This window comes from Felis catus, chromosome A3, assembly GCF_018350175.1.
Source record: "Felis catus isolate Fca126 chromosome A3, F.catus_Fca126_mat1.0, whole genome shotgun sequence".
NCBI lineage: Eukaryota > Metazoa > Chordata > Mammalia > Carnivora > Felidae > Felis > Felis catus.
In genome coordinates, this window is record NC_058370.1 from 5804121 (window position 1) to 5828634 (window position 24514).

General features: G+C 55.3%; 1 protein-coding gene and 2 long non-coding RNA genes across 8 annotated transcripts in view; 2 read left to right on the forward strand and 1 right to left on the reverse strand.

Moving 5' to 3' along the window:
- Nucleotides 1–3158: 3158 nt before the first annotated feature.
- LOC123384199 lies at nucleotides 3159–3877 on the forward strand. The gene is made up of 2 exons (XR_006594916.1): nucleotides 3159–3301; nucleotides 3432–3877. It is a non-coding gene; the product is annotated as an uncharacterized LOC123384199 (long non-coding RNA).
- A 10871-nt stretch (nucleotides 3878–14748) lies between these two features.
- LOC111559748 lies at nucleotides 14749–20705 on the reverse strand. Of its 4 annotated transcripts, none has more exons than XR_006595026.1 (4): nucleotides 20240–20705; nucleotides 18817–20115; nucleotides 15512–16259; nucleotides 14749–14956 (listed from the first exon to the last, which is right to left on the reverse strand). It is a non-coding gene; the product is annotated as an uncharacterized LOC111559748 (long non-coding RNA). The 4 variants fall into 4 exon arrangements; XR_006595025.1 differs by having other exon boundaries at nucleotides 18817–18901; nucleotides 19084–20705; XR_006595027.1 differs by having other exon boundaries at nucleotides 15512–15635; nucleotides 18817–20705.
- Nucleotides 20706–21598: 893 nt separating this feature from the next.
- BMP7 (bone morphogenetic protein 7) overlaps nucleotides 21599–24514 on the forward strand; it is a 168079-nt gene continuing 165163 nt past the window's right edge. The window contains exon 1 of one of the 3 annotated variants that reach the window (XM_045053460.1): nucleotides 21599–22563. In XM_045053460.1, the coding sequence (XP_044909395.1) occupies nucleotides 22146–22563 (418 nt within the window). In that variant the 5' untranslated portion in view covers nucleotides 21599–22145. The remainder of the gene's footprint in view (nucleotides 22564–24514) is intronic. The other 2 variants (XM_045053459.1, XM_011280760.4) reach the window with 2 other exon arrangements.

Below are 24514 nucleotides of genomic sequence, written 5' to 3' on the forward strand. Positions count from 1 at the left end.
CGAGAATAAAGTCCTGTCTTGTTAAGCCATCTAAGCTTTTGGTTCTTTCCAGAGGAGCTGTAGGAAACTACTCCAACTCCCTCCCACACCCCACAGAGAAGGGGGTGCCCCCGGCCTCTGAGACGAACGGCACCTCCTCAAGGAGCACAGCTGAGCCAGGCCCTGCCCCGGGGCGTCGGGTCCCTGGGCGTCCCGGTCCAGCCTCCAGCGGCCCATTCGCTCCGTGAGGTCAAGCCTCCCATCCGGCTCCTTCTCTTCAGCTGCCCCAGGCCGGGCCAAGTGCCCGGCACAGAGTGGGGCCTCTTGCACCTGACAGAAGGGGGCGGAGGCCGGCAGGGAGAGAGATGTGACCATCGCAGCCTTGGTGGGCAGGAGAGGGGACCTCCTCTAGCCAGACCCTCACTGGTCAGCAGATGAGACCCCAGCTTTCCTTCTTTGCTCCTGAGGGACAGACAACCCCAAACCCTGGCTGACCAGGCCCCTCCGAGTGTTAGTTTATCAGGACAATAATAATCTTTGGGGTGATTGACATTTGGAGGGATTACCAGCCTATAGTGGGGAAGCTGATAGGCATTTATTACCTACTTAACCATTTAAATCAAACCAACAAAAAAAAGCCTTGTTGCCCAAAAGGTGATGAAAGTTTCTGTGGAGACACCCTATGAAAATGATTCATTAACATGACCAAGAACTGCCTGGCCTCTTGACCCGGGGAAGAGGTTGGATGATCCCACAAGAGCAGTGCCCTTGGGGGCCTGAGAGAATTCGGGGGTTTGTTTCTTTCGGCTTGGGGTGGGGGCGTGGGGGGCGTACGTTCACAGGTTTCAGCCAGGGTGCTTTGTGGGATTTGGGGTTTTGTAAGAACCCTGACCCGCGTTCACCTCTGACAGCAAAGCTGCTTGCTGCATTGTGAGGGAGTATTGCCTTGAAAGAATCCCAGCGGCTTCCCCAAAGTCTCCTCCTTCTAGAATCATCTACGGTTCAGGGGCCAGGTAAGGATGTCACGCCTGTGCTGCCTGATGCGGCCAACATGGAATAGAGGACGCCAAAGGTTTGATGTGTGGAAACGGGGCGGGCAGGGACCGTGGCGACGTGATGGGCAGCGGGGGCTGGGAAGTGGCCGGTTCAGGTGCTCCCTCCGCCACACCCCCTCCCCACACCCTTGAGGAGGGGACTTCTCCCTGAGCCTCGGTTTCCTTGTCTGCTCATACTCAGACCTGGTTCCTCGGGGTTTTGCGAGGGTTCGTTGAGAATCAGAGCAAAATTCCTGAGTCCGTTCCCAAGCGGGGCTGAGCACAGCACCTGGTGCAAAGGGAATGCGGCTCAAAGTCACGCTGGGGCTCCCTTCTGGCTACTTCGCCACAGTTCCTGCCTCCCCAGAGACCCCCACCGAGCCCGTGCGCTCCAGGACAAGCCATGCTCTCTGTAGGCCCCCAGCTTGTTGCCGTTTTCTGGAGTCACAGGTGACGCTTATGCCAAGGGCTCCCACGGCTTTCTCTCTTTTTTTTTTTTTTTTCAACGTTTATTTATTTTTGGGACAGAGAGAGACAGAGCATGAACGGGGGAGGGGCAGAGAGAGAGGGAGACACAGAATCGGAAACAGGCTCCAGGCTCCGAGCCATCAGCCCAGAGCCCGACGCGGGGCTCGAACTCCCGGACCGCGAGATCGTGACCTGGCTGAAGTCAGACGCTTAACCGACTGCGTCACCCAGGCGCCCCACGGCTTTCTCTCTTAACCGCAGCCAGCCCATGCAGGAGGCACTGGCCTGAGCCCCATTTTCCAGGCTAGGAAAACTGAGGCCCAGCGAGGGTTAAGTGCCTCACCCAAGATCACGTGGCCACTAAGTGATGAGTGCTCAAACTGCACCCTAATCTGTCTGAACCTTTGTCTTTGGTATTTACAAATGTGCCTTGCCAGCTGGGAGAGGCCGGAAATGGGTGAATGTTTCTTAAGGAATCAGGTACCAGAATCTTTCCTTCCCTTTATCTCATTGAATCACCATGGTGGCCCTTCCAAGTGGGTATTTTATTAGTCTTGATTTATAGCTGCTTGCTCGTAGAGCGTTAGTCCTTTCAGTACAAAGAGTGACTTTGGGGAGGCAGGCGGTTTTCGAGGTAAAAATCACGTTTGGGTTCAGCCTCGCTATGGAGCTGTGTGACCTAGGAGCAGTTGCTTAACCTCTCTGTGCCGCAGTTTCTCCCTCGGTAATCCGGGCACCCAGCTCCTACGGCTGTTTGAGGCTCAGTGACTTTGCATCTCCACAGAGGGCTCACGGCAAAGGCTTTGTCCTTGTTGCCTGTGATTATTGGGCCCCGGTGGGCTGGGGTCTGGCAATGTCGGTCCCCTAGACATCGCTCAGTGGGTAGCAGTGATAGGCGGGCTTCCACCACTGGAAACTGCCCACGCCTATCTGACCCACACTGAACACTACTGCCAACAACACCCCTCCCTTTCTCTCTCTTATTTGAAGATGAAGTTCATATTTCTACTATCTGCTCTAGGTGTGTCTGAGAAGGGAAAAAAAAAAAAAGTAATTTAAAAGCCTGGAATTCAAAACCCGCAAACCTTTGAAGCCACAGCCAGCTGAAAACATTGCAGTCAACTGTAGTCACTCATGTTTATCAGGGGGAGAAAAAAGGTTCACTCCAAACAAAAGCGCTTACCAGGGAGAGGGAAAATATGAGAAGTATTCGGTCCAACGCTTCATTTGCGCCGGATCGCACTTCTGAGCAGCTTAACCAGCAAGGCATTTCACCCACTGGGGGCTCAGCTGCTTCCCCCCCCCCCAGGAAGTTATTAAGTTGAAAATAATTAAGGTTGCTAAGTGATTTCATGCCTGTGAAACCACTAGAAAGGAATCCCATCCCTGTTTAATTAAGAAATGAAGAAAGAAGAGAGAAGGAAGGATGAGAGGAAAAGGGGAGGAAGGAAGGAGGGAGGAAGGAAGAGACGAAAAAGGAAGGGAGGAAGGAGGAGGGGGAGGTGGGGGAGGGGAGAAAGGAAAGCCAGTGATACTCTCAGGGGGATGGGGCTCTTCTGGGGGCTCCCTAGGAACAGCTCTTCTTATCACAGAATGACCTCATTTCCTGCTCAACTGGAAAGTGGTTCCTGCCGCGGCCTCCCCCCCGCCCCCCCGTTGCCCCCACCCCTTCATGGCACCTCCTTGCTGCAAACAGGGGAGAACAAAGAGATTCTGAAGTTCTCGTGGCCTATCCTGTGCCAGCTTCCGAAGACTCGAAGGGTCCCAGCTAGAACACTGAGCAGAAGTTCTGGATGCAGACTGGCTCCAGTGTTCCCCAGGTGGGTGGCCTCGGGAAAAGGCCCTGACTTTTTTGCCTGTCTAGGATTTCACTTATGTGCACAAGATCAGTAGTATAGGGGTCTTGCCTCTCTGCTTAGACCAAACCCTATGAAACTACTGTTTTTGTAGGTCAAAAATGGCCGAAGGTCAGTGATTCCATGTGATGGTACCAGAATCGGCTAAAAAGGAGTGTGGGAGTGTTTTGAAAATGGCTACATGTCGTACTGATGCGAGAGGCGAGCTAATTCTACACACAGGTAGTCACCGAACGTCGCCGAGGTGCTGGTGCTGGGCTGAGTCGGCACGTTAACGCGGACATCACTCAATCCTTGCAGCAACCCCAAGGACGGATGCAAGTAATCTTCATTCTGCGGATAAGGAAACTGAAGCTCGTGTGGCCAAAATCACGCACTCTAGGACATTTGCCTGGGATGTGTAGCAGCCCGGATTTGAACCCAGGGAGTCTGGCTTCAGAACCCAAGCTCTCCGCCATTAATCAATCATCAACTATTTAAGTCAATCTGTTCATTCATTCAAGAAATATTTATTAAAGTCTTTTATTTTTTTTTTCCAAATGGGCCAGGCATGGTTCTAGGCATTAAGAATACAGTGATAGGGAAGACAGAGTCCCCAATTCTGTGGAGAGAGAAAGATAACACATAGCAGATAAGGAAAAAGGATTATAGATAATGGTAGTAACAGGAAGGAAGATAAGAGGTGAGGTGGGGAGGGGAAGGCTATGATATCATGGAAAATCCATATTTGGTCTTTATCCCTAGTTCCTGGCACAGAGATCTTAAAACCTTTGGGATTTCCAGAGTGATAGGGGGTAATAGGAGCATCTTTTGTTATAACATTTGGTCTTTGCCTCTGGTTCCCGATACAGAGGTCCTAAATCCTTTGGAATTTAGTGAGTGGTAGGAATGCCTTTTGTTCTAATGAGGTGATTCTTGGCAGGTCCCTAAATAGCTTCATGGTGGGGGCTGGTCACCCGAAAGACTAAATCTTGATTAGAAACTTGGAACTTTCAGCCCCATCCCCCAATCCCAGGGGAGGGGCAGGAGCTTGAGTTAACAATTAAAGGTGGTCATGCCTATGTGATGAAACCCCCCCTACAAAACCCTAAACGATGATGTTCAGGTTGCTTCTGGTGAACACATCCACGTGTTGGGACCAGGATGAACCCCCATTCTGCAAGGACAGAGGCTCCTGGGTTCAGGATGCTTCCAGCCCTATGTACCTCTTCACTGGCTGTTCATTTGTATTGTGTTCTGGGAGAAGTTATAACAAATTGACGAACCTGAGGAGGGGGTGTCATGGGTGCCCCCCCCCCCCAGGTTATGGCTGGTCTGTTAGAAGTATGGGAGGCCCAGGTACCTGATGCAATTGGTACCTGATGTTGTCACCGTCTTTTGGGGCTCAGCCCTTAACCTGGGGGGTCTGTGCTAACTCTAGGTAATGTCAGAATTGAATTGAGTTGCAGGACACCCAACTGGTGTGCAAAGAATTCAAGTATTGGTTGGGGTAGGAAGAAACATACATTTGGAGGAGAAGCAAATCATAGTTGGTGTCAGAAGTGGGATTTGTTAGCCTTGCCCCAGTTCATGGGAACATGTGATTTGAAAAGAGAATGGATGGAAGGCAGGGGATGAGAGGCTGTGGGTTTCTGGGTGGCCATGTGGTCACCCCTCAGCCGGAGCAGCTGCTGTACTGTAGTCAGTTATTAAAGATAAAAGTTAGCAATAGAATTCAGAGTTGGATCCAACTTTTGGCGAGTTGGTTCACTGAATGCATAAGGAAAAGCAAACTAATAAGAAAAAAGCAAAATATGTAACCCCTTGGTTACTGTTATCTGTAATAGCTAAACTGGAGTTAAAAGAAATGCTGAGTTGTACCTTGATGCTAGACAAAGCTCAGATTTCAGGCGGTCAGAGGTTGGCTATCCATAAAGGGGAAAAGAGTGGGGGGATAACAGAGAATACCCCTAAACTCTGGTCACCAAGAACGTAGTCCACGTGACAGAAGGAAAAAACCAAGAAAGTATTGAAACCAGGGGGTATAGTGTGAAGGAGTCTCAGTTTGTAGATCGGTATCATCAGCTTCCTAAAGAATCTTTACTAAGATTGATTTTGAGGGGCATCTGGGTGTCTCAGTTGGTTAAACGTCCAACTTCGGCTCAGGTCATGATCTCATGGTCCATGAGTTCGAGCCCCATGTTGGGCTCTGTGCTGACAGCTCAGAGCCTGGAGCCTGCTTCGGATTCTGCGTCTCCCTCTCTCTCTGCCCCTCCACCCCCCCCCTCTCTCTCTCTCGCTCTCTCTCTCAAAAATGAATAAACATTTTAAAATTTTAGAAACATAAATAACTACAATGGATTTAAGTGACTAACTCGGGCACAGTAACCTTATGCTGCAGAGTGGAAGAGGCTATTCTGATGGGGCCGTCTGGGTGGTGACATTTGAGGAGGAGGCTGGGTGTCTGGAACATCTGGAATACAGTGAGAGTGGTAAAGGCAGCCAGAAGGTGGGGTAAATGTGGCCCGTGGGGCTTTGGGGGATGCTGGGGAGGAGGCCGTGGCCACGGTCCAGGCACAGGTGGTGGTGGCCGGGATCCAGCAGCAGGCAGGGGAAGTGGGTAGAATCCAGATCCACCTTGAAGCGGGGAGTGGTAGGATCTGCTGGGGGATGAGACGTGCCAGGAAAAAGACAAGGCTGTTGGCTTTGTTACTCCAAATGCACAGCTACCGCGTTGGGGAGAAAGGACTAGAAACCCAGGCTCCCGACATTGGTCAAATACTCTCTCTGTCATCCGTTCACTTGAAAGCATTTATTGAGTTCTTGCTGTGTGCCTGTGCTGGGCACTGAGACCCGCTGTGTGGCCAGGGAGCTTCCATTCTCGAGGGGAAGGCAGATGCCAATCACAAGGGTCTTAAGAGCCCATATCATCACATGGGTGCAGAGAAGCTGGGTGCCCTAAGGACACATGTCAGGGGACCTCACTCCTCCAGGCTTCTTGCCGAAGGACAGAGCTGGACCAGAAAGATGGCCAACACCTCTCAGGGTCCAGGGAGTGTGCCGAACAATCTATAACGGTGCTCCCATGCCACGTTGGTAAGAAACCTACAAGGAAGGAACTATTTTTATTCCCTTTTTACAGATGAGACAACCCAAGGTTCCGTGGGAGGGGGTTGGTTGGCCAAGGTCACAGCTGGCAGAACCAAGATACAAACCCTGGGATTTGGATCCTAAGTTTCATCCAGTTCTCTGTTCAAAATCCTCTGGTGTCAGCCCCTTCCCATTACTGCCTGGAGAAAGATAGATGTGATTAATAAATCACTATGTCAAGTGATAACCATGTTCTACCTCGAGACAGTCCCCTGTGATAGAAGCAGGTGTGTTTTTTTTGGTGGGGGGGGGGAGGGTGGGGGAAGCATAAGGGAAACTTGATGAAAGTCCAGAATTTTCCCCGTGAAGTCCACATGACCTTTAATTACTTACAGATTTAATAGAATATCACTCCACATGATTTATTCCACTGAAAGATTGATTAGTAATACAACTTGAATTGCAGTTCATCTCCCCATGCAATTTAAGATGATTTAGTGCCAAATAAAGACTAACCCCAAAGGCCTTGCTTCAAAGAGCCGCTGTCTCCCTTGTTGTTCTAACGCATTTGGGAGAAATTGTGAGTCCACTGGTCAGAAAGCAATTCCATCTTTCCTAGCCTTCAACTAAACGAGGATCCGGATCCTTCCAACCTTGACGGGGGTGCGGGCTTGGTTGGGGTCTGGGTCACTTTCTTCTGGCCCCGGGTCTCTCAGCTTTGGCATCACGGACATTCGGTCTGGACCCACCTCTGTTGTGGGAAACCATGCTGGGTATTATAGGATATTGATTAACATGCCTGGTCCCCACCCACCAGATGCCACTAACACCGTCCCCAAGTTGTGAAAACTGTAAATGTCCCCAGACATTGCCACATGTCCCCCTGGGGGGCGCAGAACTGTCTCTGGCTGAGAACCACACTGATCTAGACCTCACTAAAGTGGGGAACCAAAGCGTATTCTTTAGAAAAGAGCAAACGAGCACACTTAAAATCTCACTTGCGCATGTACAGTTGAAAGCAGAGAAACTTGGGCATCTGGGTTCCTCAGTTGGTTGAGATTCCTACTCTTGATTTAGGCTCAGGTCATGATCCCGGGGTCATGGGATCGAGCCCCACGTTGGGCTCTGTGCTGAGTGTGGAGCCTGCTTGGGATTCTCTCTCTCCCTCTCTCTCTGTCTCTCTCTCTCTGTCTGTCTCTCTCTCTCCCTCTCCCTCCCTCCCTCTGCCCCTCTCCCCTGCTCACGCACACACCCCCTCTCTCCCAAACAAAAAGAAAACGAAAGAGTACATTTATAAAAAGAAGTGGGGAAGTTTTCTCCAAGGGATACATCGTTCCCTTTCATTTCCTTATCTCTTTGGTCCCCGTTGTTACATAGACAATACCCTTCGGATGCCTCCAGGGAGACCCTCGGGGGACGGACACTGTGGACCTCGGGTTTCACCAGAGGTGTTGAGCAGGACACTCTGTGCCCTGGCAGCGGCCGGTGGGTTTCTTCTCTTCCGCATTCTGGATCGTGCCTGAACCAAAGGGACTCCCCAGGCCTCCAGATGAAAAGCCAAGTGGTCAGAAATGTGGCTCCCTTAAGGCAGTCTGAGTTCTCGGGCCAGAGGAACACACATCGTTCCATTCAGCGGCTAGACTCCACCAGCTTCTGGGGTTTCAGCTTTGGGGAACCGCTGTCCCCCCAGGATGACTTCTGATGTCCCTGTGTGTGTGCACGCACGTGAGCCCGAACACGTTGCGAGCACTAGTCATGGAAATTTGTGGGACAGACCTGCTGCCGACACCCTCTCCCCTCTTCCATCTCAGACAACAAATAAAACAGCCCAGTTCTCCTCTGCGGCAGGACCACCAAGGCTGAGCAAAGGGCCGCCAGCCCCCTCCCGAGGGTTCCCCTGCACTCTGTTCCACTCGCCTCTTTCAAGGACGTCTCAATGAGTGGCCTTGTTGAGACGTCCACTAAGGCCCAGACTAGAAGGGACCATTAAAAACAGTTTAATCGGAACAAAAGAAGTTCTGTTCTCATTGTTCCCCCTGGTTGCAGTTTGGATGCAACAGCTGAAAACGTATCTGCACCAAGCAACAAACCGGGATCCAGCCACGCTGCCGAGTTCACCCTCCGCAGAGATTTCTGGATGGATCCTTGGAGGAGATAATTTACAACTAAAGCAAAACACAAGGAGAAGCCTTTTTATTTGGCACAAATGTTTCCTATTAAAAGCCTTCGCAAGCCCCCGGTAACCGGAGCTCTTCCCCCACCCCTGGACAAGCTCAAGGTGATCCTAGCAAGGCACACAGAATTCTGAAAAGAATTCTTGCTTTGGATGCTGATCCTGTGTGCGAGGAACGGTGTGGAATTGGACCGTGGAAAAGTATACGGAGGCACGAGCATGCGAAAGAGGAGTGTCTTTGGGTTGATTTTAAATGCCTGTCTTGAAATCTTGGTGGTGAGCAATTTTCTGCCGCTGAGAAGCTCCAAACAGGCAGGGGCATTTGTGGTAAACCTCCAGAGCCTTCCGGAAACAGGGAGAATTGCCCCAAAGTGGAGTTTTGGCGTGTCGTGCGGGATGGGAACTGCCGGGGCCAGTTCTCTGGGACATCAGGTAAGTTCGGTGCCATCTGTTCTTTGGAACGCACCCCCTCAAAGAGGCGATTTTCAATGCTTTGGTTCTCGGGGCGCCTGGATGGCGCAGTCGGTTAAGCGTCCAACTTCAGCCAGGTCACGATCTCGCGGTCCGTGAGTTCGAGCCCCGCGTCGGGCTCTGGGCTGATGGCTCAGAGCCTGGAGCCTGTTTCCGATTCTGTGTCTCCCTCTCTCTCTACCCCTCCCCCATTCATGCTCTGTCTCTCTCTGTCCCAAAAATAAATAAACGTTGAAAAAAAAAATTAAATGCTTTGGTTCTCTTTTTCATCCGTTTTTCATTCTCATTTTCATTTAATTGAATTCTAGTTTTGATTTTAATTTAAGACTTTATGTACAGGCAAGGATGGAATTTCTAAGGACGACTGGGTTCAGAAGCTCATCTCGTCCGACCCGTGGATTCCTGCTCCACGCTTCCAGAAGGGTGAGCCCGCCCGGTTGTGGGCCTTCTCTCGCTGTGCGGGGGTTTAACGCAGCTCGGCACCTTTCTCGTGCAGGCTCGCGAGCAGACGGAAACCAAAGGAGTCACAGGGACCAGTCTTACCGTTTTGGGACTCGACTTGGGGCAGAAGGTGACCGCTAAGGTCTGAGGCGGACCCTTGATGCGCAAACGCCCAGGAACTGGCCAGAAGGCCGCAGGGCCACAGTTGGACCAAAACCCTTCTGCGTGATGTCGGATAAAAGCCGCAAAGAGAATTCGGTACCAGATCGGTGTCATCGCCGTTTTCCCCCCGGTGCCCAGCAGCCAGGGGTGCGCAGGGACCCGTCTTCCTTTGACCCCCGAGGAATTCCTGACTAGGAATTACGAGGCTGCCGCGAGGACCAATGCCGGAGACTCGCCACCATTTTTCAAGTAATCGTCCCACACCAGGCGCTTCATGGACCGTCTCTCCGAGTCTTCCAGGCAATGAGAGGGAGAAAAAAGGAGAGTGGCGACTCTGCCCATTTTACAGACGAGAAAATGGGGCCGCAGAAAGGTGCAGGCTCGCGCAGTTGGCGGCAGGTCCCGGTCCCCCAACCACGCTCTGAGTGAGCAGGGTTTCGGGCAGGGGGTCAGGAAACGTTTTCCGTTTTCTGTAAGGAGTCGGATCGTAAATATTTCTGACTCTGCAGAATGTACAGTCTTTGTCACAGCTACTCAAATCTGTCGTCAAACACGAAAGCGGGCTGAGATAAGAGGTAAGCAGGTGGCCGTCGCTGCGTTAGTCAAACCTTATTAACCAGAATAGGCGACTGGATGTGGTGCGCGGGCCATAGTTTGCCGCCCCGCGATCTAGTCCCTCGACCACAGGCAAACAGTCGCCACGTCACGAGGCCGGTGTTGCCGTGGTCGCTGACCCCACGTCCATCCTCCCTCACCTCCTACCAGAACCAGCCAGAAATCCTCACCGGTTGGCCTCTGGGGCAGCTAAGCGTGCCTCTGTGACCCCGCGCTGGCTGATGAGATGCCCGGAGCTGGGCAACCCATGCAACCGTGAGGCTGTAGGCCACGGGCTGAGGGCAGCAGCGTGGGGTGACCAGGGGGGAGGACGTCCTCCCCATACGCTTCCCGTGGGCGGAACGCACAATCTCCTCTCACGTTTCTGACGCACACAGCCAGATGCGATCCTACGGGTTCAAATACCGGGTCCAGCGCTGGGCGCAAAGTGAATTCTTAAGAAGCAAAGTAGAGTCACTTCTTGGTCAAGTCAGAAGGGAGGTCTCTGACCCTCTGGGGCATCCTGAGTGATGGGTAAGGTAGGAGGTGATACGTTCTGTCCTGAAGGCAACGTCAGGGCCTCTTTTTCCCCCTCAGAAGTAGGAGGAGAGAGCCTATGTGTGCTCCTGCCACGGCCGCGTTCACAAGGTCATGACTGTGGCTCTCCGTCTCCCGAAGACAGAGATGACCTCTGAATCATCTTCACGGCCCTGGGTGGTGGTACTGAAACTCACCCACCATGTGCCTGTGGACGGTTGGGGTGGAGCCTTCTTCCCGCCCCCTCCCCCCCCAGGGATGGTTAATTTTAGGTATCACCTTGACTGGGCTAAGGGAGGCCCAGATGGCTGGTAGACCATTATTTCTGGGTGTGTCTGTAAGAGTGTTTCTGGAAGAGGTTAGCCTTCGAGTTGGTAGACCGAGTCGAGAAGACGGCCCTCATCGATGTGGGTGGGCATCCGATCCACGGAGGGTCTGAGTACTGCGACAATGTGGACAGAGGGCCAACTGGCCGTCTCTGCCTGAGCTGGGACATCGCTCTTCTCCCGCCCTTCGGCGTCTATGCCGCTGGCCGTCCGGTTTTTCCTACTTGGACCAGAACTTACACCACTGCCTCCCCTGATGCTCAGCCCTAGACTGGATTATACACCGGCGTCCCGGTTCTGCCCCAGGGCATAGGTCTCCTGTTGGGTTGAACCAGTTCCTGACTCGGGGGTGGGCAGGTGACCCAGGCCAGGAAACTCAGGTGCTCCGTTCCTTGGCCCAAGACCCGGATGTCCTTTTTTTGGGGGGGAAGCAAGAATCTCTCTGTCTCCACCATGGTCACCAGCTGGCACTGTCCATCTCGAGCAATCGGTGGCTGAATCCCCTCCCGCCCCCCTCCCCATGCAGAGGATGCCAGTCTGTGGTAGGAAACAAGGAAGCCAACACGAAGACAGATGCCAAGTCAAAAGACGGAGCTGGAGGGCTGGAGAGAACAGAGCTGCAAAGAAGAGGTTGCACCGTGCGCCCCGGGAGCCGGCACTGCCTGGACAGTGCTGAGCGGCACCGCTCTGATTTGGGCTCGTGTCATCGGCACTCAATGCCCTCCTGACTTAATGTAACAGCTCAGGGAAACGCTGTACTTTAATGAAAGGCCGAGAAGCTCTGAAATGAAGAAACCTGTTTGTCTTTCTCCGGCCTGTCGTTTCTTAAGCTGACCCGACCGGGAAGTGCCTTCTCCATGTACCACATTGCGTACGTTTGGTGAACGGAGAGAAAAGAGAGGGTGTTCCAGGCAGTGAGGCAGCAGAGGCGGGGAGGTGACACTCGCGACATCAAACTCATCTGGGAAACGGAGCTGCGGGGTGGCTGCTCGGAGGCCAGGTGTAGAGAATGACCCCGCTCCCCACCTCCCAGCTTCCTGTATGTTTTAGGGTTCTGCTCCTGAGTGAGGGGCCATTTTCACAAGATGACCTCTGTGAGTCACGTTCCATTGTTTTATCTTTAAAAATTCTGCCGCAGAGACAGACCCCCCCCCCTTTTTAAACACAGGATGGCTTTATCTTCTCAGTCTGTTTATCGCCGAATGCCAACAAGGATTTCGGAAGTCACAGATGCCTCGAACTAACCTCTAAGAGGGACTCAGTATGGCCAACCTCAATTGATTTTTTTTTTCCCCCTTCGAAAATGGAAACGAAACCACCAAATGTCTGCAATTAAATGTTCTGGTTATAACGAAGCTTTTGAACCCCTGTAAATCATCCTTTTATTTCTCTGGCTCCCACCCCCAACCTCCAGCAAGTTCCCACAAGGCATTTGGGAATCAAAGAATATTACCCCATAAAAACAAAATCAGGGCCGTGGTGCCAGAGACATGGGAGGACATGGGACACATTACAGCCGGGAGGTGGGGGTGGGGGCGGTGGCTCCAAGCGCTGACCCTGTCTACCATTCATGGGAGCCCCGAAGAAAAATCCTCCTCGGACTGGGCATCCAAACAGCAGCTGCAGGAGGACAGCTCGGTCTGAGGTGACTGCAATCTTTGCAACCTCTTTGATGTCTGGGAACGTCGTGCTTCCTGGTTATGCAACCGCAGATAGCTTCCTGGGAGCACACTCTTCAAAGGCGGCCGGGGATGGGTCTGGCTAGAGACGATCCTGGGCTTCCGACCAGAAGCGGACGCATACATGGCTGTACCCGTGTCTGGACTCTGCTCCGGGACAGGGGCCCCGGGCTGGGGGCATGGGCTGACTTCTTTTGGCTGTCAGGATGAAGCACCCACTCAGGCCAGCCCAAGAGGGTGATGGGGTCACACAGACGCCGGGGTCCGGGGGTCTGGGCACGGGGATCCATCGGGCCCCAGGAAAAGCTGGGGTTAGAAGGAGTTTCTGGGGTCAAGTGGTCCAGGTGCTCTTGGGATTCACCCCTGGGTCTTTGTACGTGGCGTCGCCTCCTTCGGGGACACCCTTTCCCTGTTTGTCACATGCCTGGCTTCTCAGACATCACCTTGGCAGAGAGCCTCTCCCTTGTCACCTGACCCGAACCCATGGTCGTTCCGTAGTCTATCCCCAACTGTCAAGGTCATTGTGCCACCCCATCCCCCCTAGGAACACTGGGTGCTACGGTGAGCCTCTCAGGAGCACCTAGCGGGGACAATGCTAGCTAGTGACAGCTGGCAGGAACAATCCCGGCTCCTGATTCGGAGACAGGCGGCGTTCCGGACAGAAACCGAGGTGTCAGGGAGTTCGTTCATTCTCTCAGCGGGCATTTGTCGGTCACGCACTACAGGCAGGACGCTTTCTGGGCTCGATTTACGGTGGTGCACAAGTCAGACCAAAGCCCATGCCTTCGTCCCCGTGGGGGAGAGACAAGAAAGCAATGAACATGTAACTCTATGATATTTCAGGTGGCAGTATGTATAAGCGTGTCCCACACACTTTGGGACATACTTATTTAAAAATTAGGCATCATCGTTGATCGGAAATGCAAACGCGCCTGGGTGTCCTGCGTTTTTATGTGCTAAATCTGGCAGCCTTACTCAGTGGTCAGTCATCGTGTGAGCCACGGAAATAAAAGTTGCGGCTGGCTTTATGGAGAGGTGTGGGTGGAAGGCAGAAGGCAGTCAGAAGCAGTTGGCCCAGGTTTTAAATGCCGGCACTGCCCTTTGTCCTGGCCAAGCTCTTTGACTTCTGGGCCTTTGATATCTCCATCTGCGAAACGGGAGACAGAACATCTAATTTCGGGCTGTTGGAAGATCCAAGATAATCCGCGATGCGCCCAGCACCACATAGTTTGTGTCGTCAGTACTGACCCTCATTATTCTTTGCATCATAGGTAACCCGAGCTCGTATCTGTTCATCTTCCCGAACTATGTTTTCACATGAGTCAGGACTAACCTATTTAGAGTGAGGGTTGATTAAGAGGGAGGCAATAAAGATAACACTGAAGCAGGAGGAAGAGTATTTTTTTTTTTATATAAAAAATACTGGGCAGGAACACAGCGAGGGAGGCCAGAGAAGGAAGAAGAAACAGACATGGGGGCATGTATAATATGGGACAGTGAAGGGTTCCCAGGACCCCGGGAGCCAGAACCCCAGATTTGAATGCCAGCTCTGTCCTGACTCACTGGGAGACGTTGGGCCCCACACTTTTTCTGTGGGTCTCGATTTCTCTATCTTCAAGATGAAGGACACGATACACGCATTTGCAGGATTCGGGTTGCAACTGACTGAAACTCACTACACGGTGGCTTAAACGATCAAGCGATCTTTTTCAATAAACGAAGAAATAAACGTTTAGTCTCAGTACGTCTCAAATAAAGCATGGGACGTACTTAGACTGAAAGTCGTTCATTATTGGGGCGCCTGGGTGGCATCCGACTCGGGCTCAGGTCACGATCTCGCGGTTTGTGGGTTCGAGCCCCGCGTGGGGCTCTGTGCCGACAGCTCGGAGCCTGGAGCCTGCTTCAGGATTCTGTGTCTCCCTCTCCCTCTGCCCCTCCCCCACTCGCTCGCGTGCACCCTTTCTCTCCCCAAAATAAATAAAAAATTAAAAAAAAAATCGTTCATTATTTGTCCGAAATTCACATTTAACTGGGCATTCTACATTCTTCTTTGTTAATTGGAGCAATTACAGCCACCCTTCCTCGCTCTGTTTAACCGGAGAAGCTCTGTTTCTGTTTTCTGTGTCGAGCATATGTGAAAAGCGTCCTTGATCAAAAGTTCCAGCTGCTGAAAAAAAGAGGCCTGTAAACTTTAGACTGACATGATTCCCGTGGCCCCTTCCAGCTCCCTGATGCTGTATCCTGCAGGCTTCTAGCTGTAGGCAACAGAAACCATCTGGGGCTGACGGGTACAGGAAAGGAGTTCACCAGAGGATCTTGTGGGGCTCACAGAAGTTCCAGGAAGGCCAGAGAACCAGGTTGGGGGGTCTCTGCGATTGGGAACATGGCCCCAGATGGTTCTGCAGAACGGCCCGGGCCCAGGCTAGCAGCATCTGACTGGCTGGGACCTGGTCACATGCTCTGGTTGCAAAGCAGGCTGGTCCAGGGCATCTCTCATCTGGGGGGGGGGGAGGGGGAGGGTGGGGGGCTGCTTCCCAAGGTGGGAGATTCCCTGAACACAAGGGAGGACTCAGACGCAGAGGGGAGGAGGGAGACCCTTGGAGGCAATGGCAGTGAAGGCTTAGGGTCCTGGAGAGAGAATTCTGGATTTTGATGTTTGTGGGGGAATTTTCTGAGCTGGCGGGGGGGGGGGGAGGGGGGCGCTGCTTTGAAACGCACAGACCTTGGGGTCCTTTGGTGTGGGGAGTGGGGAGGCTGCATACACCCTCCAAACCCAGCAGAGACCTATACAGGGACAGTGGCAAACTGAAGTCCGGCATCTGGCTGGTAGATGGGTTTTCTTTGGTCTAACAGTTGAAAAACAAATTGAATTAGCTGCCCATACACACTGAGAGCCGTCACATAAAAGCAGGGTTTCCGCCTCTCTTGAAAGTTAGCATTCTGTGGGAACGTCAGAATACAATTCCTGGATGGCACCCCCCCCCACGCCCCCACAGGAATGTGGCTTCCAGCTCGCCCTCTCCCCAGCCCTCCCTGTTAGATCTGGGCCCCGGGTCCCTTCCTTCTGTTGTGTTTGTCTCGTGTGTGGTCTCCTTTAGTGGAAGAGGAGGAAAGTTAATTCTAACTTCGGAGTCCACATACCGGGCGACATCAGCACCCCCTGGGAACCGAGTAAAGGTGCAGAATCACAGGGCCCACGGGGACCAGGGGTGTGGGTATGCGCATTTTGACAGCTGGGGGGGGGCGGATTTGGGAAATTCGACAGCACAGTCAGGATGGAGAAGGTTTGCTGTCGGATCAAGCGAGGGGGAGAAATGATCTGCTCCCAGGCCACTAAACCACCAGGTGCTTCAAAGCCCGGGCTGTGCAGACAGATGCGGCTTTGGATGATGGTCTCCTCCCGAATGAGTAGCGTGACACTCTCAGAATCCCGGTCTGCTTCTCTGTGGTCCGAGAAGAACAGACCGCACCTGGGGGAGGGTGACGCGGGCTTAGGCAGCGAACGGTGTGGCAGGTGCCCCACTTCGAGCTTGCCAGCCGCTCACGTCTGGGAAGGAGGAAGGGGCTTCTTCTGCCGCTCAACCAAGAATAGTAAATGCTCAAAACCGGTTCCTTCAACTGAGGAAGAAACAACAGTCGTGCCAGTAAGAAACAAAACCGAAGCTTTCTCCTGGCTCTTTGGGAGACCCTGATAAATAAATCTATCTGGGAGCATCAGCTTTCCCTGGAGCGAGTGTGTGTGTGTGTGTTTTCCATCTGCAACTGTGGCTACTGCCACATGCACTCAAGACCGATAGGGGCTGTTTCGTGTCTTACTCCTCTGTTGAAAAATTTGTGCAAAGCCCCAGGGAAAGCGAGCTTGAGTCTGTATCTCCAGCGCAATGAAAGGTCTGCATGGAAAGCCACATTTCATTACAGGAGTGCTAAAATAATTTCCTCTCTGGGGCAAGTAGACACACACACACACACACACACGCACGCGGATCTGCACACAAGGATGTGAAACCCTGTGCGCGAGGAGGCTCTCGGCCCCCTATTCCCGGCGGGCGTCTGACGTCCGTCCAGGTCATCAGGCCACGGCCAGGTGGGGAGACAGAGGGAGCAGCTCGCTAGACTGGCCAGGCTGGGGGGAGGGTGCCCCCGGGGAGCCCCCAGGCCCGCTGAACTTCTGCCGGGACAGGTGGTACAAGGGTTCTGCTGGGGAAGACGAGGTCCCTACCTCCCACTGAATCTGAGCGTCAGCAGGATTACTTTTTTTTATTGCCTTCGAGACACATGCTGACTTGGTCAAAATCGCTCCGGCAAGATGTGAGCGATGATGTATGAAATGAAAACTTGCCCCAGCGCTGAGAGCCGGGTGTGGACTCTCGGCTGGGCCTGGCCAGACACAGTGATACCCCTCACGTTTCCAGACTGTCTTTCAGCCAGGCGAAGCAGGCCCCAGGTGTGGAGCAGAGAGGGCGGATCCGGTTACGGCCGGCCGGGGAGTCCTGCCCTGGGTGCCCAGCTCAGGGAACCACAACCGGGGTGGGGGCTGGGGCACCGGCTGCTGGGAAACCAGATAGGCCCCCGGGAAGTTCCTGGGCCCTGGATGGCACAGGAGGGGCGCCGGGGGACAATGAGGGGGTCAGAATGCAAGCCTTGCCTTTTGATCTCTACTACTGTGATCGTGCTCTGCTCTCGCCCCTCACCCCAGCTCTCTATCTCTCATAATCGGGAGAAATGGACTTTTCTCTGCTTGGCCAAAACCAGACCCTCACGAAGAATTGTGTTGTTGTTGTTGAATTTTTTTAATGTTTATGTTTGAGAGAGAGAGAGAGACAGAGCGTGAGCAGGGGAGGGGCAGAGAGAGAGGGAGACCCAGAATCCAAAGCAGGCTCCAGGCTCTGAGCGTCAGCAGAGTGTGATGCGGGGCTCAAACCCACGAACCACGAGATCATGACCCGAGCCGAAGTCGGTCTCTTAACCGACTGAGCCACCCAGGCACCCCAGGATTGTGCTTTTTTAAAAAAAATTTTTAAATGTTTTTATTTATTTTTGAGACAGAGAGAGACAGAGCATGAGCAGGGGAGGGGCAGAGAAAGAGGGAGACACAGCATGGGAAGCAGGCTCCAGGCTCTGAGCTATCGGCACAGAGCCCCACGCGGGGCTCGAACTCACAGACTGTGAGACCATGACCTGAGCCGAAGCCGGACGCTTAAGCGACTGAGCCACCCAGGCGCCCTGTTGTTATTTTTAACTTAGAAGGCTTTCCTGTTAACATATTTTCCTTTTCACCCAGATCATAGCAGACACTTATCAAATGCTTTCTCTGTGCCCAGTTACCTTGCAAAGCACTTTACGTGAATTGCATTAGATTCCAAATCCTCCTGGGAACCGTAGGAGAAAAGTGACCCTAGGAAATGGGCGCTAATAGCCTCCCATTATACAGACAGGGAAACTGAGGCACAGAGCGCTTAAATCTCTGAGACACAAGGGCAAGTGGCAGGGCTGGGGTGTGAAACCAGACAGACAGGCTCCCAGGGCCAGGCTGCTAGCTCCCCTCTTCCCAACTTTCTCTAACAACAATCTCCAAGATTCTGATGGTGTCCCCAGCTCTCAAACCAGCATCCCATACATTCCCGGCCAGATATTTCTCGCCTGTGTGTTGTCATTCATTCATTCATTCATTCATTCATTCATTCATTGGTCCAGCAAGCATTCACTGAGGGCTGGGTGCAGTGCTGGGGACTCCTGTGGGGGAGGAAGCAGGGAAAATAAAGAACACACCCCCTCCCCCAGCTTGGATGGCAGGAAAGATAAAGCTAAATCAGGTTGTGGGAATTCGGAGGGAACCTTATCTTTGCCCAGATCTTGGATATGGAGAGCATGCTTTCTCTTCGCCTTGCATGAGAAAAGACGGAAGGGTCTGGGGGTGAGGGGTCTGGGAGACACCTCGCCCTGGCGCCTGCATGGTCAGCCCTCGGTGAACTGTGCTTTTCAGGTATTGGTTCTGCTTATTTTGCTATTCATTCAGTGGGCACTTACTGAGCACCTGCTGTGGGCCAGGCTCCACTGGGCTCCCGGTGGGATGTGCCGAGGGGTGAACCATAATCCTGGCTTCAGGGCCTTCCTGGGGTTGAGGGGAGCAGGGCAGATGCTGACCAATCAGTTGTTTTCATATGTAAATCGGTAGCTCCAGCACCTGCTGCCCCTACCCCCTGCCTCCCTCGCTGGTCACAATCCCCCTGAAAAACTTAAGAGTGGATTAAAAAGCAGACAGGGCTGCAGCAGAGGACTGGGGAAGAAAGTAACCTCCTTCATCTCAGCTGGTGACGGAAGTGAGCTCAGGGGCAACAAAGCCCCGCGTCTGTTCCTTGTTCTGCACAGCCTGTGCACCTGCTGGTCGCTCTGCCTCCGATGCCTTTCCCTGGCGAAGCTGGCTCTCCCTCCTCCTTCCAGGACGCAGGTCAATGGCAGCTGGTCCAGGAGATCTCCTTCCCACTGCCTCATCCTGTTGACTTAGCCCTGTGGCTTATCACAAGATGATCTAGGGCGCGCCCCTCACCCGTGGACTCGGGAGGCCCGCCAGCACTCCTCTGACTGCCTCCGCAGGCCCCCGCGTTTGCTTCCTACCCACCACGATGCCCGTTCGGGTCTCTGCTCCCTGACCCTCCTGTGTTCCCTGTGCTGCCTGGCCCCGGCTGAGTGCACCACATCCTTCTCCGAGAGAATCAAGGGACAGCACTGCCACCCCTCCGGACCTCTAATCCCGTTGAAGCTTCCCGCTTCGTCTCCTCTGGGCTGAAAGCCAGCTTTGCGATGGAGGCCGCCGTGCGGGCTCGCTCTCTGCGGTGCCCTCCAGCCCAGCACTGTGCTTGGCACTGGGACGGGCGCGTAATTTGCAGGGCCCAGTGCAAAATGAAAACAGGGGCCCTTTGTTCATAGATTAGGAAGAATTGCAACACAGAAGCAGCCGAACATTAAGCCAAGCGTGAGGCCCTTTTGAGCTTCGGGGCCTGGGCGTCCCCACGGTTGCCCGCCCAGGAAGCCCACCCTGCCTGACACGGAGGAAGTCCTTCACAAACCTTTGTTGAAGGAAGGAGTTAATGGATAAAGGGCAGGTGGAGGGGGCTTTCAAAGGGCCTTGACTGACAGGTGGGCAGAGGGGCCTCAGGACCTGTTCCACCTGGAAGCCAGGGGCCTAAGAAACATGAATGGCTCTGACCTGTAAGCCTTGTAGATCTCTTCTCCCTGCCTGGCCTCCGGCCTCTCTTTTCCGGCTGCCATCTTGTCTAAAAGCCCCCAAAGGACTGCATGGCAGAACCATCTCTGCTCCGGAAAACTCTAGAAGGCCAGGTTTATCTTGACCAACCCCGGAGCTTTCTCCTGTTCCCAGGTGAGGCTTAGCCAGACTGTCCCCCCACCCCCCACCAGCCGGGGCTCTTGTCTCCCAAACTCAATACTTTACCTTCCTCCCAAACTCTCGTGGTGGCCCTCCATCTAACCCACCATCTGGGAACTCCTAGCTTCTGGATTTGCCTCTTTGGGGCAGTCCCAGGAGGGGAGGGAGGCAAGGTTGAACTTGTACCCACGGCCTCATTCGCACTCCGGGGGAGTATTTTGCTCCCGTTTTTACGGATGAAGACATCAAGGTTCTGAAGGGCAGTAATTCACTTAAGTTCTCCAAACATCATCCAAGGCGTCTGTGTCCATGCCCAATAGTGCTGGGCCCCGAGGAGCTCAGGATGTTTGTGGGGTGAGGGAAGGCCAGGAGGGAAGAAAGGAGGTCTCAGGCACAGAGCCACAGAGGGGAACTGGGTGCAAGGGGGATGCTCAGACAATGCCAAGCCAGGGGCTGATGGGGAAGGGCGGACATGGGGTGGGGGTAGGGGCCTGGGTATTCAGTCCCAGGCTCGGGAGTGCTAGGAAGTAAACGGGGGGGGGGGGGGGGGGCGGCAGAGGGGAGGAGGCGAGGCGAGTTCTGCAGCTCACACAATTTCAATCCTTCAGCAGATAATGATTTTGCGGCCACAGTGACTACCAGGACCCGGGTCCAAGGCGCAGCGGGTACAGAGGAGGCTCAGAGAAGCCAGGCCTGGGTCTCCGGGGTGGGGGACTCCGTTTCCGGTGTGTGACGCGGGGGGGGGGGGGGGCACGAGACAATAAAGGCAGCACGAATAACTCAAAACAGGAATCCAGGCGGTGAGGGGGAGTTCAAGAAAACACAAGAAGTGACCTTACCTCTCCTGGTCCGGGAGGAAGTGGCACCCGAGTGGCACCCGGGAGGTGGAGGGTTGGCTATCGGAGCTAGGCACAGAGGGTGGGAAGGGGGAGAATTCCGGGCGGAGGGGGGGGGGCAAGAGCCATGGCTGGCGCTAAGCGCTGGGAGGCGCACAGGGGTCAGCGTGGCTGGAGTAAATGGGGGGAGGGGGGGGGTGGAGCAGAGGGGCGGGAGGGACTCGGGGTCACCTCCTCCGGGAAGCCTTCTCGGATTGCTGCGCGGCCTCCGCACCCTCCCCCCCCCCCCCTCCCCCGCTTCTTCCCCTTCAGCCCGAGAAGAATCCCACCGGTCCCGCTCAGGCCTCCTCCCTGGCCGGACTCCGCGTCCCCAGAGGGCAGGGCCGGCTCGGATTCCTCCCTCCGCATCCCCGCGGCGTCCGGCCCGGCGCTGGGCACCCCGTGGGCACTCGGTAAATATTTGTAGAGCGCACTAGAAGGAATGAATGAACCCATTGGGCGCAGCTGGGGGGAGGGCGGGGCCGAGGGCAGGTGGGAGGCCGCGGGCGCGGGAGGGGCCCTTGGAAGCCCGTCCTCCTCCTCCTCCTCCCAGGCCCCAGCGCGTACCAGTCTGGAGCTCCCGAGGCGGCCTCTCGTGCGATCAAGGGCGCGCACCACTGGGAGAGCGACTCGGGGCCCCTGCTCTCCGCGCCGCAGTTCGGAAGAGAGTGGGTCGCCGCCGCCCGAGGGCGAGAGCGTGAGCGGAGCCGGAGGAAGGAGCGCTCGCTTGCCCGCCGCCTCGCTGCCTCCCCGGCGCTCGCTCTGCCGGCTCCTAGGTTTGCCGGCTGCTCCTCCCACCCGCGCCCGCCTCCTCGCTCGCTCGCTCGCTCGCTCGCTCCAGCCGGTTTCCGAGCCCCGCGGTGAGCCCGGGCGAGTGCGGGGCGAGGGACCCCGGGGCTAGCGCCGAGCAGGGGGCGGGGGTCCGGGCAGAGCGCAGCCGGCCGGGGAGGGGCCATGTCCGGCGCGGGCGCAGCGGGACCCGTCTGCAGCAAGTGACCGAGCGGCGTGGACGGCCGCCTGCCCCCCTCCGCCACCTGGGGCGGCGCGGGCCCCGGTGCCGGGTGCCCGGAGCCCGGGTCGCGCGTAGAGCCGGCGCGATGCACGTGCGCTCGCTGCGCGCCGCGGCGCCCCACAGCTTCGTGGCGCTCTGGGCGCCCCTGTTCCTGCTGCGCTCCGCCCTGGCCGACTTCAGCCTGGACAACGAGGTGCACTCGAGCTTCATCCACCGGCGCCTCCGCAGCCAGGAGCGGCGGGAGATGCAGCGCGAGATCCTCTCTATCTTGGGCTTGCCCCATCGCCCGCGCCCCCACCTCCAGGGCAAGCACAACTCGGCGCCCATGTTCATGCTGGACCTGTACAACGCCATGGCGGTGGAGGAGGGCGGCGGGCCCGACGGCCAGGGCTTCTCCTACCCCTACAAGGCCGTCTTCAGTACCCAGGGCCCCCCTCTGGCCAGCCTGCAAGATAGCCGCTTCCTCACCGACGCCGACATGGTCATGAGCTTCGTCAACCTCGGTGAGTGCGGGCAGGAGGGAGGGGGTGAGCCTCTAGGTCAGGAGGCACTTTGGGACGGGGGGGGGGGTCCCTTTTGCACGCAGCCCGCCCATCTTTACACTCCGGGCGGTTTGCAAAACCGCAGTGCCGGCGCAGGGTCCGAGCCCCCGTGGACCCCAAGCAGCGCGCGCCCCAGGTAGGGCGAGCCGTCTCCTTCGGCCCGTGGGAGTTTGGCGGAGGAAGGGGTTGGTTTGAAGCCCCCTCCGGGTGAAGTCGGCCGGCCGCACCTCTGGGGGGCCGGAGGCGCCGGGCCCGCCGCGGCTCAGTTCAAAGCGCGGGGCTGGGTCATGTGAGCTGTGCCGGGCCCGCGCGGCCCCTGCTACCTGGATTTAAAGGGCCCTGTTGGGCGAAGCTGCCTTCCCGCCTTTTCGGGGCCCCTCTCAGCCCCGCCTGGACCTGGCATCGCAGGCGTCGCACCCCCTTCCCCGCCCCGTGAAGCCCTACCTGTCCCCTCGCGGTGCGCCCGCCTTGGCGTGCGGCGCGCCGCCAGTGTCTCCGGGCGCCCTCCTGGCGGCCGGGCGCCCCCTTGCCTCCCAGCTCTCCTGGCGGGAGCTGGGGAAGAAACGGTGCCATCGCGAGCTTTCTATTTTAAATATTTAATGATAGGTCCCGGGCGGGCAGAATCCATTTTCGGCGTTTATCACGTGTGGCGCGCAAACCGCGGGTTTTGGCGATTGAGTGGCGCGGGATCTCCGAGCAGACGCTGCCGGGGGCGGCGGGGGGACCTAGCTCTCGCCCGGAGCCGCGATGGCCCCGGGGACGGAAGGCTGGCGCTGCGGCGGGGGCGCGGGGGCTCCTCCGTCTGTGCGCGCACGGTCACCCGACTTGCTCAAACTAACCCCCGGCAGCGCGCTGTAGGACTGATGGTCAAATATTTGGTTTCCCGAGATAACACGCCCCGATAGCGCTGTTTCCTGAGCGGATTTCATTCTACGTGTGTAACTTGCTGCGAAAATGCGAACGGAGCCAGGACAACAAACTCACGCCCACGGGCGCCGTGTCAACAGGGAGATGATACCGAAGCCCCCGCTGGGGGCGCGGGGCAGGGAAGGGGGCGCGGGGAAGCGGGGATCAACCCTCACGCTTCCAGCACCGGATAAGGTTCCCTGAGTTCCCGGGTCGCCATTGTCTGTCCTAATAATAGCGAGAAATCAAATAGTGCAGCGACTCTGAGCTAGAAAAGGGTGGGAGGTTTAGATGCCGAAATGACTTCAAGAAAGTTTAAATTACACTAAGCAGCCTGTTAGAAGGAGGCAGCTCCATATGTCCTGATTTAGAACAATCTCCAAGATGTATGAGGTGGAAAAAAGCAAGGTGCAGATCAGTGAGGTTACGTATGTGCTTGTATATCATCCGTTCCCCCTGGAAGAAGATGCCATGAACGTGAAATACATTTTACGGGGGGGGGGGGGGGGGGGAGGGGGGAGCACTGGAGCTGGGGCTTAGGGAGTGCGAGCTGGGGTCTGACTTTTCATTGTCTGCACTTTTGTCTGTGTGCCTTTTTTTTTTTTTTTTTTACAATGTGTATTTATGACCTACACCAGAACCTAAAGAAAAATTCCAAATATATTTATAAAAGCGGGGCTCTGTAACCATCCTGAAGCTGGGGGTTAGCCAAGGCCCTTTCTCTGGTGAGGGATTTATGGTATCTAATGCTCTCTTGGGTCCCCGGGACTCTCACTGAACGCAGCAGGTCCCAGGGGTGGCCCTCAGAGCTAGGCTGGGGTCATTAGAAAGGTATATGTAAACCCTGGCTTCTGTGGAAGGCTTTGCAAACCCAGTGCAGAAAAGCACCCTGTTTATATGGATGAGCCTCGGTGGTCAGGGCTCCCCCCACCCCAGAGAAGGACTAGGCTGCTGACTGAGCGCCTCTGGGAACCTTGGGGCAGGGCTGTTTGCTCTCCCTTGGTGG